The 16,566-nt window shown below is 43.8% G+C and overlaps 1 protein-coding gene across 5 annotated transcripts in view; it reads left to right on the top strand.

Moving 5' to 3' along the window:
- Positions 1–16,566, top strand: part of LRCH1 (leucine rich repeats and calponin homology domain containing 1) — a 219,087-nt gene that overhangs the window by 98,644 nt on the left and 103,877 nt on the right. For all 5 annotated transcript variants that reach the window (XM_013980521.2, XM_013980522.2, XM_013980520.2 and 2 more), the window contains exon 2: positions 3,470–3,614. In XM_013980521.2, the coding sequence (XP_013835975.2) occupies positions 3,470–3,614 (145 nt within the window). The remainder of the gene's footprint in view (positions 1–3,469; positions 3,615–16,566) is intronic.

The raw sequence follows: 16,566 nt of genomic DNA, 5'->3' as shown, positions 1-16,566 counted from the left end.
TCCGGCGTTGCCGTGAGCTGTGGTGTAGGTTGCAGACGCGGCTCGGATCCCGCGTTGCTGTGGCTCTGGCGTAGGCCGGTGGCTACAGCTCCGATTCAACCCCTAGCCTGGGAACCTCCATATGCCGCGGGAGCGGCCCAAGAAATAGCAACAACAGCAACAACAACAACAACAGACAAAAAGAGGCAAAAAGACCAAAAAAAAAAAAAAAAAGAAGTACTAGGTGAATATTTTATTTAGGAAACTAGCTCATAAATGGATTTGTTCATACCTCTATGTATTTATAACAGAATGGGGGCAATAAACAACAAAAATAAACACAGATTCTTTATCTCTGTTCATCTCTAGTTTGAAAGCTTCCTTAAGTTTTCTGTCACTGCTGGATCTTTCCATAGCTCCTGACCCATTTCCCCAAGCTGTTTTGGGTTGTATTTCAAAATAAAGATACACATTACCTTCTTAATACTTGCCTGTTATCTATGAGCTCTTCTTTTTTCTGTCTTTCCTGAGCTGGAGAACTTTCCTTGCTCCCATGTTGGTCTGTCTGTAAATCATTATTGGGACAGCCAGGCTCGGGCTTGGGCTGTCTGTCTCAGGCGGGATCTGCCCTTCCAAGGGCCCAGTTGGGGACACTCACATCTGTGTGGGAGCCATGAACTGACTGTCTGCTCATGTCTTCAACTACAACCAAGTTCTAGATTTTTCCCTCCTTCTCCCTCGTGTGTGTGTGTGTGTGTGTGTGTGTGGTTAAAGAGGGATCAGACCTCATTTTATTTCTCTGCTTTCAGGAACACTTTTAAACACATTTGTGTCATTTTTTTTTACATTGTTGATAATCAGATTATCCAGTCTGGATTATCAAAGTCAAAACAGCTTAATCCAGACCGACTTCCTCAGCCTTCCTGAGCGTCTTTCCTGTGGTGGATGAGTGAATGCCCAAGGATACAAGAGGATTTTTGCATTAGCCCAAGTAAATCATAGGAAAGCAAAGCGTACCCTTTTTGGGCACCCTCTTTCTCTCTCCCAATAGGAGAGTTGATTGAGAATTAAATGATAGTCAGACCCAAGTAGGAAAAATAAGTCATGTATTTGAAAAGTCATTCTGAATTTTGAGTGAAACAGAGGGCTTATGTGACATTAGGATCATTAGCAGTTTAAGCCAGAGTTTCTACTCACCACCTTTCCTGCAGCCACTTCCAGAATTTAGCCTATCAGGTAGCATATTGTTTTCAGGCCTCTCTCTTTTGAATGTAATGTTTATAACTCTCTCATCCTCCGGGTCTTTGCACAGAACGTGTTGACTTTACTTTTATTGCATTTCGGACAACTAAAAATGCAGTGATGATTTATCGCTCTGCTTCCTAATCCTCTATCTTCCGACCATCGCTCTTGCTGAGCATCAGTCCGTGGAGGAGGAGGGTGGGAACTCAGTCAGGCCTTGGAGTTCGACGTACTTAGATACCTAAGTATAACTAAGATACCTAAGTATGCCTGAGTATAATTACTTTATTTCCGTGGCCTTAGATAAGTCACATAAGCCTCCTGAGCTCAGTTTCCTCATCCTTAGGTGGGTGGTGACCCTGTTCCTTGCAGTGGTTTAAATAAGGTAATAGACGCAGATCCCCAGATACAGTGTCTGGCTCAATGGATGTGCTCAAGGGATGGTAACATTGACCCAACCGGATGTTAGCTCTTGATTTGTACTTTTTTTTTTTTTTTTAGGTTTAGCACAATTGAAACCTTTCAGCCATATCTGTGACGTACAGCTCGTGGCAATGCCGGATCCTTAACCCACTGAGTGAAGCCAGGGATCCAACCTGCATCCTCATGGATACTAGTCAGATTCTTAACCCACTGAGCCACAAGGGGGACTCTCATTGTTTAAATAATTTGAAAAATCCCTATATTCCTAGAATAAATCCTCTTTGGGATGTTGGTCTTTTTATGTGAGTGCTCAATTCTGTTTGCTCATTTGAATTTAGGACTCACGTCAGTATTTAGAAAGGAAATTCGTATATAGTTGCCCTTTTGTGTATTTCTTTGTGGGGTGATGGCATCAATATTTTACCTTTTACTATTTAAATAAGAATTTGGAAACTTTCCTTCCTTTCGTATGATTGGAAATGGGTTCAGTCTTATCAGGATTGTCCCTTAAAAGTTTTCTAGAATGCCCCCTCTGAGGCCATGTAAACCTGTTTTTATTTATTATGTATTGATCTGTTGGAAGGTCGTTTGGGGAGGTAGCCTTTTGACTTGTATTTCATTATAGTATTGACCTACTTAAGCCCCCCACCCCCGTGTAGTGTGACACCTTAAGTATGTCTGAAATATTGTTTACTGAATATATTCAATTCATACTGATTGAGTCCCTCTTAATTAAGGGTGAAGTGATCTGTTATTGTTGAGTTACAGTTTTCAAGAGTGGCAGCCTTTTTTAATATTCAGTGTTTTATGGCATTTCATAAGCATGTCTACCGTTCCCTGGAGTTCCTGCCGTGGCTCAGGGTTAATGAACCCAACTAGGATCCATGAGGATTCGAGTTAGATCCCTGGCCTCGCTCAGTGGGTTAAGGATCCCGCATTGCCGTGAGCTGTGGTGTAGGTTGCAGACACGGCTCGGATCCTGCGTTGCTATGGCTGTGGTGTAAGCCAGTGGCTGCAGCTTCAATTCGACCCCTAGCCTGGGAACTTCCATATGCCGCGGGTGCAGCCCTAAAAAAAAAAAAAAAGACGTGTCTCCCATTCCCAAATTTGGACTTTAAGGATTGGTCCATATTTTTATTGTTGAGGTGGGGATATTATAAACTGTACTTACTGTATGTGTACGCTGCTCTGCAGACCGTCACTAGTTAATCTTTGGTACCTTGGCCAAGAGAGCCAGCTTTCCTGCAGGTCATGCCCCAGACAGTGTCTGACCTTAACAGACGCAACGGATCTGTCTCTTTCTTAGACATTGCAGGTACTCCGTAATCCTAGTGAATGAAATTCTTGTTTAGTATCCACTGTGTGTTTGTTTGCAAAAAGTATAAAACACATATTCTGAGAGACAGTATATGTTACGAATGCAAAACTGAATGAAATAAATATTATGGTTAAGTATGTGTGTTCAGATATGTTAAAGGATGCGATTGTACACATTTGTCTAGTGGAGAAGTAATTTTCAGATCAAGTGCAAAGTAAATATTGATTCAGTTGTCCTTATATCTGGCCTGAATTTACACAGTAACAACAGAGAGCTAAAACTGTTTCAGCAGCATTTTTGCTTTTCCGTGTAAATTGGGCTACTGTGCTAAGAAATGGGAATCACAGCACTGTGGTAAGAGTGGTGCAAAAAACGATACTGTTGATCTAACCGTAGGTTATAGTGTTTATTTTAAAACATGTTAAGGAGAAAGTATTGATAGTTGATACGATTGTATTGCATTATGTTGAAGATTTACTGACAAAATATTCTTTCCTTTTCTTGTAGATTTATCTAAAAACAGACTGGTCGAAGTTCCAATGGAATTGTGCCATTTCGTATCACTGGAAATTCTTAACCTGTATCATAATTGCATCAGAGTCATTCCGGAAGCCATCGTTAATCTGCAGATGCTGACTTACTTAAATTTAAGGTAGGTGGACTCTAAAGGTTGTAATCCGATTCAGTGAAAAAAAAAAGAGTGCTTACATTTCTATCAGTTTTTTTCTCTTTGCAATTTCTCATCACCCTTTGAAGCAAATCACATGAAGACTTTTATTTTTCTGGTCTTTTTAGGGCTACACCCACCACATGTGGAGGTTCCCAGGCTGGGGGTCCAATCGGAGCTGTAGCTGTCGGCCTACACCAGAGCCACAGCAATTCAGGATCTGAGCTGCATCTGTGAATTGGTTCACGGCAACCCCAGGTCCTTAATCGAGGCCAGGGATGGAACCTGTGTCCTCAGGATGGTAGTCAGATTTATTTCCACTGAGCTACGATGGGAACTCCTCACACAAAGATTATTTTATTTTATTTTTTTATTTTTAATTTTTTTTGTCTTTTTGCCATTTCTTGGGCCGTTCCCGTGGCATATGGAGGTTCCCAGGCTAGGGGTTGAATCGGAGCTGTAGCCACCGGCCTACGCCAGAGCCACAGCAACGCGGGATCTGAGCCGAGTCTGCAACCTACACCCCAGCTCACGGCAACGCTGGATTGTCAATCCACTGAGCAAGGGCAGGGACCGAACCCGCAACCTCATGGTTCCCAGTCGGATTCATTAACCACTGCGCCACAACGGGAACTCCAGGTCTAGATTTTAGATCTTGTGTGACTGTCAGCTGCTCTGGTCAGGTTTTGGTACCTTGTCTTCTAAATCCTCGCCTTGCATCTGGTTGTGAGGAGAGATAGGGAGCTGTTTGAATTAAATCTGTCTGTAGTTTTAAAACAAAGTTGCAAGGTTTAAGCATGAGCATGGCCTTCACTCTTATCAGTTGCAGTATCTTAGTGTGCAAAGAGTAGCACCTGACTTGTGCTGTGTAACAAACATGCCAAACTTTAAAGCATAGGCTTCCCAATAACCCAAGTATAGCATTACTTTACGATAGATAATAATGTCACTTATATTTTAGGATTTTTGTTTGTTTGTTTTCATTGACCACTGAGAGTTAGGAGTCTTCTGCAGCTTTCTTTGCAGTCAAAAATAGGTGGTTTTTTTTTTTTAATGATTTTTAATTTTTTCCCCAAAATGCGTTTCTGTTGTGTTTTATTATGTCTGCATTTTTTTTTTCTTCTTTTTTGTCCCTCTGCTATCTCTTGGGCTGCTCCCTCGGCACATGGAGGTTCCCAGGCTAGGGGTCGAATCGGAGCTGCAGCCACCGGCCCACGCCAGAGCCACAGCAACCCGGGATCCGAGCCGCGCCTGCAACCCACACCACAGCCCACGGCAACGCCAGATCGTTAACCCACTGAGCAAGGGCAGGGACCAAACCTGCAACCTCACGGTTCCTAGTCGGATTCGTCAACCACTGCGCCACGACGGGAACTCCAGGACTGCATTTTTTAACTTGGGAGTGAGAAATAAATCCTAGTCATGCTTTTAAGTGGCCCTTATTTATTTATGTATTTTTTTACTTCATTTTTGGTAACTAGGATTTAGGTTACTATTAAGATAGCCTAGAGGCTCAACATACCTAGTTTTCATTTTTCTAGGGTCCTAGTTCCCGGGAGCTTTCTTGGATAAGAAGCTCTCAAGCTGTTTCTGCTGCAGCAGAATGTTAATTACCTTGGAATTGCCTGATGGAGCCACCAGAGTGGTGTCTGTAGTTATTGCTACATTATCCCCTAAAACATCTGCCTTCTAATCCCAACCCACAAAGGCGAAATAACCCAAGAGCATATGTAGTCAGTCTGGTTGCTTTACTTACTTGCTCCTCACACTTTCACCTCCAGCAGCCCTTTGTGCAGCAAGGAAATAGACTTAACTTTGCCTGGTTGTATTAAATGTATGTACACGGAGAAACTTTTGAGCGCACATGACATATTTCTTCTGGGATCATACAAACTATAAAATTCTATGGAGTTCCTGTTGTGGCCCAACTGAAACGAATCCAACTAGGAACCAAGAGGTTGCAGGTTCAGTCCCTGGCCTCGCTCAGTGGGTTAAGGATCCGGCATTGCCATGAGCTGAGGTGTAGGTCGCAGATGTGGCTCGGATCTGGCGTTGCTGTGGCTGTGGTGTAGGCTGGCAGCTACAGCTCCGACTGGACCCCTAGACTGGGAATTTCCATGTGCCGCAGGTACAGCCCTAAAAGACAAACAACAAACAACCCCCCCCCTACAAATACTGGAGAATCTAATCTTAAAATTTATATTCTGCTTTAACAGCAGTAGTAAAATTGGTTTTTGGTGGGATGATTTTTATGTTGAGCCTCTTTGAGAGAAAAATAATACTGATGTCTCCAGATGGTAGAAAAATTATATTGGAAAATGAATCTCAGGAGTCTTTAAACCAGGAACAGAGAGAATTTGTTGAAACTGACAATGGCTGAAGAGGAAGTAAGGAAGTGTTTGGTATATTGTTTTGTTTTGCTTTTATTTTTTAGGGCTGCACCTGCGGCATATGGAGAACCTTCCCAGGACTTTCCCAGGCTAGGGGTCAAATGGGAGCTGCAGCTGCCGGCTTACATCACAGCCATAGCAACTCAGGATCCGAGCCGAGTCTGTGACCTACACCACAGCTCACGGCAGCACTGGATCCTTCACCCACTGAGTGAGGCCAGGGATCGAACCCACATCCTCATGGATACTAGTTGGGTTTGTAACCACTGAGCCACATTGGGAACTCTGTGTTTGGTATATTGCCAACAGTTTTGTGATGCCTTCCTGGGTAAAGGAAAGGACAAAGAAATAAGGGGGGTCATTAAGCGCCCAGCTTTTTTAAACTTTGTTTTCTACGTGCAATGGTTTAGTTTCTCATTTGCCTTTATCTTTGCTCCCATTTCTACAGGTCGTTTTATTTTGCTTTGGTTTTCTTTGCTCACATCTCCTACTTTTATATGATCATGTTTGAAGACATATTCTCTAGTGTTGAATCGTAACTCTTTAAAGGAATTGATCACTAAGTGGAAAAAAATGAAGAAAAAGTATGTCTTTTACCTTTTGGAGATAGTACATAAGGGTACATGAAAAATTTATGTACATTCTCTAAACTCCTTGAAAGCCAGATACTAAATACATATATGTGTGTGTGTGGGGGTGTGTATGCACATCTTTAATTATTTTTGAAGACTTCTATCAAATTTACTTCACGAATATAAAGACGTAACCTAAAATAGTAACATAGGGCAGTCTTTCACGTGACCAGGAGATGGTCATTCTGTCTATGCAATTTTAAGGCCTTTAATTCCTGTGTGGGAGTTCCCTTTGTGGCTCATCGGGTTAAGAACCTGATATAATGTCCGTGAGGATGCGGGTTTGATCCCTGGCCTCACTCAGTGGGTTAAGGAGCCAGCATCGCCACAAGCTGTGGTATATAGTTTGCAGATGCGGCTCGGATCCCACATTGCTGTGGCTGTGGTGTAGGCCGGCAGCGGCAGCTCCTATTTAACCCCTAGCCTGGGAACCTCCATAGGCCACAGATGGGGCTGTAAAAAGAAAATCATAATACTAATTCCTGTTTGAGTATTGGGTTGAAACATGTCTTTTAGGAATTGGACGCTTGGAATTGAGTTCTCTGGCAATGATTTGAGGTAGAATGCTGTATTTTCCTAAAGGATTTATTTATGGCTTGTGAAATGGCAGGTGACTGTCAAATCTGTCTGCAAATATGTAATAATCTCTAGAAAATACTGTGGCGTCTAATTAAATGCACATCTTCTAAGCTATGTTGAGTAATAACATCACATGTCAGTCGTGTTGTGTACGTGAGTTCTTGCTGTCTTCAAGCTACTACCTGTACTCCCAGCCGCCCCCACACTGGTAACCAGGAGGAATTTAGGATGTTGTGCTTGTGTGTGGTCACAACGGAGTCCGGTCCACGACAACCAGGGTGAGGCATGCTGGGCTTTTCACGTCTTTTCCTCCCCACGTGAAAACTAAGTCAACGCCTGAAGAGACATGATGGCGTTCTGTTGACTTTTGGCCCCCAGAGGAGAAGCTGCTAATCCAGTTCCTTGGAAAAGAAGCAAGGCACTCAGGAGACTGCAAAAGCACTGCTTTGTGGGAGAGCTGTGGAGTTCCCGTCAACCCAGTTTTTTTCTGTGATGTTGCAAATGGGATATCAGGCCAACCAAAAAACTTAATTCTATTTTTAATAGTTCATTTTATTGATTGATTTTTTTTTTTTTTTTTTTTGTCGTTTGTCTTTTTGTTGTTGTTGTTGTTGTTGTTGCTATTTCTTGGGCCGCTCCCGCGGCATATGGAGGTTCCCAGGCTAGGGGTCTCATCGGAGCTGTAGCCACCGGCCTATGCCAGAGCCACAGCAACGCAGGATCCGAGCCGCGTCTGCAACCTACACCACAGCTCACGGCAACGCTGGATCGTTAACCCACTGAGCAAGGGCAGGGACCGAACCCGCAACCTCCTGGTTCCTAGTCGGATTCGTTAACCACTGCGCCACGATGGGAACTCCGATTTTTTTTTTTTTTTTTTAATGGCCGCACCTGCAGCATATGCAAGTTCCCAGTCGAGGGACTGAATCCGAGCTGCAGTTGCAACCTATGCCCCATCCTTTAACCCATGGTGTCGGGCTGGGGATGGAACCCACACCTCTGTTGCGACCGGAGCCACTGCAGGCAGGTTCTTAATCTGCTGCGCCACAGCAGGAACTCCAGATTGATTGATTGCCTTTTATTTGAAGAACAGTTGATGTTATATAAGTTACAGGTGTAGAGCAGAGTGACTCACTAACTTTAAAGGTTGTGCTCCCTTTGTAGTTATCCTGAAATCTTGGCTTGAGTCCCTGCATTGTGCAGTATATCCTCAGAACTTATTTATTTTATACATAATGGTTTGTACCTCTTAGTCCCCTCCCTCCCCTCTCCCCACGGGTAACCCCTAGCTGCTTCTATCTGCGAGTCGGTTTCTTGTTTGTTACATTCACTGGTTTGTTTTATTTTTTAGCTTCCACATATAAATGATATTATACAGTATTTGAAAAAAGATGTATTCTAGACAAAAGCATATAATCAAATCAAGACACTGTCACTAATTTAGATGTATTGGGAACGTCCGCATCAATTTCAGAAAAATTAAAGAAATGCCGTGAATTATTTCTGAGCGCGTGCGCGCGCACACACACACACACACACACACACACACAATGTAGATTGGATCAGACAGAGCACGTTCTGAAACAGCTTTAGCAAATAGGCAGTTTCAGTAGGCTTTATCAATAAATAGCCCAAACACTTTTTTTTTTTTTTTTTTTTTTTTTGTCTTTTTGCCGTTTCTAGGGCCGCTCTCGCGGCATATGGAGGTTCCCAGACTAGGGGTCGAATCGGACCTGTAGCTGCCAGCCTACACCACAGCTCACGGCAACACCAGGTCCTTAACCCACTGAGCAAGGCCAGGGACCGAACCCGCAACCTCATAGTTCCCAGTCGGATTCGTTAACCACCGGCGCCGCAACAGGAACTCCCCAAACACTTTCTTTTCTGTCGCACTCAGGATGTTCCCTCTTCTACCTATTAACTAGAAAGAAAAGCTTGTTTGATAAAATAGTACGGAGAAGCTACTTTTCAAGTTCCACAGATTTCATGTTACTGTACTTAAAATGAAACCTCGTCTCATATGTATTTTTAATTTTTTTCAAGTAAGTCACATAACTGATTTTCTAGGTTCCAAAATAAGAGAAATGTCAGACGAAGCGACTCTGAATTTATGGGAACCTTTCAAAACGGATCACCCCCTCTGGGATATCCGCAGAGTCCGGCGGCGTAAATAAACGCTTATAAATATTTGATGGCTCAGCGATAATGATAACAATTGAGGTGACGATGGTGGTGTTGGGGGTGTGTCACTGCCTCCCCAGCTTCTTGGTTGACAGGCTCCCTTCGTGACATGATCTTGAAATGTCCCTTGACTGCTTGGTGCCGGCTGCCCAAGGCTGGTCTTGTACTTAGAGAGGGGTTTAATTAGCACGTGGAAAGAAAACCTTCCTTGTGAAACACGCTTCAAAACATTTGTGTTTTGTCGTTTTTCTCCGGGGATGGAAATGACCTCTTTTGGAAAACATTAATTTATTGCTGTTTGTGTCGCCTGCATTGGCAGGAGCCGGGCTTTGAATCTCCGTGTCTCTGTGTTCACAACAAAAGGTTATGTTGCTTTGGTGTAGGTGCCACTGGGTCTCTTCCTGTTAGAAGGCATCTTAGTCCAAGAGAGGTGGCCAAGAACAATACCCGTGATTAAGCAAGACTTGTTCCCACATAGGAGCAAACACTTTGAACTTGGGTTACGCAGGAAAGCCTCCCAAGTTTAAAATCTATTTTCAGTTGTCGGAGAGGTTGTTGTTGATGAGGCTCACGAAGAAAACGTACCTTAGAAAAACAGAAGCGCCCAGAGCGGAGAAGCTCTTGGCAACGCGTAGGGCTGTTGTGAAACTAAAAATAGGGAGTTTAGTTTGAAAGTTTGATCTCAGAGAAGTTTGGGAGTAGAAGCTGCCAAAAATGCAGGTTCTTTACAGCGTCTGCTCACATTGCTTCCAGAATTCTTGGTGAGTGGTTGTACTTTCCTGGGGTGAGAGGCGAAGGGCCAGGAGCTGGTTTATTCATTAGAAGCCCCCCTTTTCCAAAATCCCAGTCTCCCAGGAGTGGATGGTGAGGCATCCGTCACCTGTAAAGGAGGGGGCCACCGTCTCTTGAGCAAAATAGTATCACGCCGTAAAAGGAATCTGTCTTGGCTGCTTTTTCTGAAGCTTGGCATCCTTCTTGTCTGCTGAACAATGTGCAGAAAGAGCCAACTTCCTGATGGCAGTATAACCTGTATCCCCACATTCCTTTGGGGGTTTATTTAGAGAAATAATCTGTAATCCCCAGAACCTAACTCTCTATTTAAAGGGCTTGGGAGAAGCATCCTGCTTGCTAGAGTTGCCGTAGAAAAGCACAGATTTTATTTTCTTTTGTGGTTTTGAACCAAAAACCGAATTTTCATTGTTTCTAGGAATTTTAATTTCATTCCTAAGAAATATACCTCCTTGCACGAAAGAAAGTCTCAATTGTAGGACAGAGTTTTTTCTTCCCAGAAACAGAAAATGGATGGTGTCTTCCTCAACTGGAAATGGGAAGGAATTTTGCTCGGTTCAAATGGAATTCCTCTTTCTTTTAGGAAGATCTTATCTCATTCAAAGGGAAATGAGAATACTTTAAGTGTGTATGTATTTTAGAACAAGGTTGTGCTTTGTGAATGACAGATCAGCAGGAAGATACCAAAACACAATGAACCATGTTGGAATTTGGAAGTATTGTCTTCAAATTGGAAAGTATTTTTCATGGAGTGCTGGAGTTCGAAGTGGCCTCCAGAGTTGTTCTCTGCAAGAGCAGCAGCTTGTGGTTTAAGCCTTGCCTTTTCTTTTTCTTTCTTTCTTTTTTTTTTTAATTCCTTTTTTGGCCACCCCAAAGTATATGGAATATTTCTGGGTCAGGGATCAAATCTGAGCTGCAGTTGTGACCTATGCCGTAGCTACAGCAACACTGGCTCCTTTAACCCACTGCACGGGGCTGGGGATTGAACCTGTGTCCTGGCACTGCAGAGACACCACCCCCTTGCGCCACAGTGGGAACTCCAAAGCCTTGCTTTTTTTTAATGCGCTCAGTGGGTGTTTGTTTTTAAGGTGGAACCTTTAGTCAACAGTCCCTAAATATTTTAGTTTGTTTATAAATTATTGTGCCTGTAATTGGCATTGGTAGTGGAAGGGCTTTGTTAAATGTAAATGAGTTCACCCTAGGTGTTTCTCCCCAGACTCCAGTCCTTTTAGTACAGCCCATACCCCGACAAGACTTCCAAAAGGGATTTTTCCATCCTACACGTCACCTGGTCATTGATATTAGACGTTGCTTTTTTTTTTTTTTTTTTTTTTTGCTTTCTCAGGCTGCGCTTGTGGCATATGGAGGTTCCCAAGCTAGGGGTCGAATCAGAGCTGTAGCTGCTGGCCTACACCACAGCCACAGCAACTCGGAATCTGAGCCACATCTGCGACCTACACCACAGCTCCTGGCAACCCCAGATCCTTAACCCACTGAGTGAGGCCAGGGATTGAACTCGCAACCTCATGGTTCCTAGTCGGATTCGTTTCCACTGCGCCATGACGGGAACTCCTATATGTTGTTTTATATCAGTGTTTGTATTGAAAAAAGGAACAGAGATCCAAAGAGACATGATGGCTTTGAAGGTGAGACTGCTGTCAGAATGTGTTGGTTTGGTTTTCAGTTCTGCTTCTGATCTTAAAAAGTTTTTAAGATCTTTGTGCTGCAAATTTGCTTCCTGAAAATACTGTGAATACCCACTTCTAATGCACTGTATAGATTTTTTGCTTATGGTAATCCTCAAAATTTTTTCTGCAAGCCCCAAATGAGCAAGCTGCAAATGGCATTTATTTTTCTCACAAAACAGACCATAGCTCTTTGAAACATGGCCATTTCATCAATAAGCAACTTAGGAGTTCCTGCTGTGGTGGAACAGACTAAGAAGCTGGCGTTGTCTCTGAGGCATTGCAGGACAGTGGGTTAAGGGTCTGGCATTGCTGAAAGCTGTGGGGTAGGTTGCAGATGCAGCTTGGATCCCGTGTGGCTCTGGCCTAAGCCTGCAGCTGTGGCTCAGCTTTGGTGCCTGGCCCAAGAACTTCCATGTGCCATGGATGTAGCTGAAAAAGAAAGGAAAAAAAAAAAAATAAGCAACTTATATTTCCTCTAAGAACATTACAGTTTACCAAGTCTTATAACAAGTAATGTAGAGAAGAAGAGAGAAAGAAGGAAAAACAGTCCATAAACAGGGGAAAGAGGATGTGCGGGTTTAGAGTGACCTTTGCCACTGTCCTGTCACCATCATCACTTCTTAACAGCTGAATAGGGTTTAGCAGCTGCACCATCTTATTTTAGTCCTTCAAAAGTCCTTATTTTATTTTATTTTTTTATTTTGGGCCTTGCCCACAGCATGCCGAAGTTCCCGGGCCAGGGATTGAACCCACATCACGGCAGTGACCCGAGTCACAGCAGTGACACCCCATTTTCAAAAGTAATAAAATGTATGCTATCATGGCTAGAAAATTGTAGAATATGATGTTTAAAATACTATCCTACTTCTGAGTGGAATATTTGTGCCTTGAGAACTCAGGGAGGAGAAATCTTGGTAAAATCATGTAGCCAGGAATTTCATCATAGGTAAGAGTCCCAAATAACATATTTTCCAGGGAAGAGAAATTAAGTCAGGAATAAATGCGCATTCTATACTAGTTCTCTATCTAGTGAAAGATTCAGTGGGTTGGATGCTTAGGGTACAGAAGGAGTGGTTGTGAGGGGAGCAGTTTATTCTGTAAGGTGGCTTTTTTTTTTTTTTTGTCTTTTTCTAGGGCTGCACCTGTGGCATATGGAGGTTCCCAGGCTAGGGGTCTAATTGGAGCTGTAGCTGCCGGCCTATGCCAGAGCCACAGCAATGCGGGATCCGAGCCGCGTCTGCAACCTACACCACAGATCATGGCAACACTGGATCCTTAACCCACTGAACAGGGCCAGGGATCGAACCCAAAACCTCATGGTTCCTAGTTGGATTCGTTAACCACTGAGCCATGACAGGAACTCCTGTAAGGTGTTCCCCCCCCCCCGCCCCTTTCCTGGCATGTCTTGGGACACCTTAATGGCATCTGGACCAGATGGACTGTCAGAATAGACAGAACGAGCTGATCTGTCTGAACGGCAAGGTCCAAATAACCAGAAGATTTGGGTCATTTTGAGAGCTGGATCACGTGGAACTGTGTTATCTACTAATCTCAGCTTATCTCTCTCATCCTCATGCAATCAGGCAATGTTTTTCTGAAACTCCATTTGGCAACTGGCAAACCACCGCAGAAAGGGCTGGGGAAGTAACATGAGAAAACTGACTCAGTCTGCTCAGTGATTAATCCTTCTTCTCAGGAACAGAGAAGAGTAGATCTGGAGAAAACTCCCCTGCCCACCTCCCTTGGAGAACAGAAATGATTTATTTCTAACCCCAGAGATGCCATTGGATCAGTTAGGCTGTAAATAGAATATCATTTCCGAAAAGTGCATTCTGTGGAAAAATAGTCTCTTGAGTGTTAATAGGTATACTTTTTAAAAAGTCCACATTTTGGGGAGTTCTCGTCGTGGCTCAGTGGAACAAATCCTACTAGTATCCATGAGGATGCGGGTTTAATCCCTGACCTCGCTCAGTGGGTTAAGGATCCGGCATTACCATGAGCTGTGGTGTAGGTTGCAGACACGGCTCGGATCCAGTGTGGCTGTGCCTGTGGTGTGGGCTGGTGACTGCAGCTCCAGTTGGACCCCTAGCCTGGGAACCTCCATATGCTGCGAGTGCATTCCTAAAAAGTGGGGGAAAAAAAAGTGCACATTTTGTGCTCTCAGTTTTGTGACTCTCCAAGCCACATGAAGCTCTTTTTGCTGTTTATGTGAGGTCTGTTCACCTATGAGCATCTCCTGCAATGTGCTTGTCAGAGTACCAGTTCGTAAACACTGATGGAGAACTGTGCGCCCAAAGAATCCTTTAGGAACTGACCTGACTAAGAAAAGGATGAAGTTAGAAAGTCTGTGTCTTCCGGATGTCCTCTTCAGAGGCCAGGGAGTCTCTATGAACTGGATATTTGAAAGATAAACCGAAATGTCAGGAGAAAAGAGAAAGGCCAAGGAGACACTAAAGCATGGCGTGCGTTCACAGAGCTGCCAGCCGGGCTGAGTGATGCTTTAGGTAGAACCTTTTAAATATATATACATACTCATGTATTTAGTATTCACTATTGATTAAAAATGCAGTGAAAATGGGAAAAAAAATAAGTACTGGAAAGTACCAAGAATGTATCCATCGCTTATACTAGGACTCTGGTTAAGGTTTTTCCTTCGCCCTGGCTCCTGAATAGGGTTGACCTTTTTTCTGGGGGAGGCAAGGGGACTTTTTCAGTTTCTGAGAGCTCTGTATTATATAATGGGGAAAAGAAGGACCTTGACCGGAAGTCTAAAGCAGCTGAGTCTTTAAATTATCTGCACTGAAATTTCATTGTTGAAGCACCAGAGTCCCTGTGGTTAAAACGAGTCACCGTTTAAAGGGTTGTCTTTTAAAAAAGGTACCATCATGATGCTCATGCGGATATAAAATGTACATCTGTCAAAGACTGTATTTAACCCATTCATGAATGAAGGAACTAGCAAAATGTTATGTCTTTAATTTTAAGGAGAAGTCAACACAGACAGACAGAAAACGTTGTATCTTATTTAAAGGAGAAGTAAGGAGAAGTCAACACAGACAGACAGAAAACGTTGTATCTTATTTAAAGGAGAAGTAAGGAGAAGTCAACACAGACAGACAGAAAACGTTGTATCTTATTTAAAGGAGAAGTCAACACACACACACACACACACACACAGTGGGCTTGCTGATAGTTGCCAAACTGGTCCGTATCCAGAGGGCAGTCATCCATTGCCGCTCCTCTGTGCTCCCCACTATGCATCTCTGTTTCTGTGCACAAAAAGGGTTTGCATTCCTCTCCATTTCTGCAAACACAGGGTTGTTAAACAACTCAAAAACAGTGAAAGGCAGAGGTCGTCTGGGAGGGTGTGTCAGGCAAGTCCCCCAGGAATGGTTTTTGTCCATTTCAAAATCACTGTCGGTTTTCTTCCTCTGCCGACTCTTTTAATGTGTGTGTATATCACCGCGTGCAAGGAGGGTGGAGCTCGGTGAACTCTCTGAACAGGACCATAGGTAGAAGAAGACATAGGAGGTTCAGTGGGGATTGTGAAATCCTTCCCTTCAGATCCTGTGTTCCAAAGACTGAGAGGCTGTTGGCATGTAGGCGGGCGGGCAGGGAGGACCAAGGAGATGGTGGGGGTGCTTTGAAGGTTTTTGTTTGGCCAATCATCTAGGGAAACTGAGGGGCGGCCCCGCTGGTGCATTTGTCCCACCAGGAGGCCATCGTGACCTCAGTACCAGCAGAGGACAGCCTGGGGCCTTCAGCAGAGGCCGCCTCTGAGCCTCTGACAGTGGTGCGCAAAGTCTGTAAACACTTGTTTAAAGATAAGTTAGCAGCAGCCTGGGGTCCCTTCATTCCACCTTACAGGATAAGATCCGTAAAGGAAGTCTCCCTTCCTATATTCCTTAAGAGGTGCTAATTTCTTATCTTAAATTTGAGAACTCAGAAGACTATATATGTATTTTTTTTTTTTTTTAAGGGCTGCACCTGCGGCATATGGAAGTTCCCAGGCTATGGGTCGAATCAGAGCTGCAGCTGCCGGCCTACACCACAGCCACAGCCACACTGGATCTGAGCCACATCTGCAAGCTACACCGCAGCCACAGCAACACCAGATCCTTAATCCACTCAGCGGGGCCAGGGATGGACCCTGAATCCTCATGGATCCTAGTCACGTTCTTAACCCTCTGAGCCGCAACGGGAACTCCAACATTTTCTGCTTTTAAAATAAATGATTCACATTCAAGTTGGAGGCAGGAGATAGCAGCTCAGAGAGATGTGGCCTAATCCTGGTAGGAGTTAGGTTTTGGGATTCATAGTAATTTCACATTTTCTCAGCATGTACACAGGATCATGGGCAGAGCGAAATTCAGTGAGGGTAGAAAATAATTGACTTTGATCTGAAACATCTTCCTTGGTTTGGTCACATGCTTTCCTGCTCATTGTTCTGCTTCTTTCTGTCGCTTCTCTATTCCGTGTCTGGATGTTCTTTCTCTTTCTGCACCGTAATGCTCATATTCCCCCAGGCTCCATCTTTGGCCCTTAAATCTTCTCTCTCAGACGATGCTTTATTTGTAGCCAATATATTCTCTGTCACCTTGACTCTTTTTTTTTTCTTATTGAGGGCTGCACCCTCAGCATATGGAAGTACCCAGACTAGGGTCCAGTAGGAGCTACA

The sequence above is a fragment of the Sus scrofa genome, chromosome 11 (genome assembly GCF_000003025.6).
Source record: "Sus scrofa isolate TJ Tabasco breed Duroc chromosome 11, Sscrofa11.1, whole genome shotgun sequence".
NCBI classification, from domain to species: Eukaryota; Metazoa; Chordata; class Mammalia; order Artiodactyla; family Suidae; genus Sus; species Sus scrofa.
The sequence above is the reverse complement of the archived record's forward strand: the minus strand, read 5'-3'. Positions and strand labels throughout refer to the sequence as shown.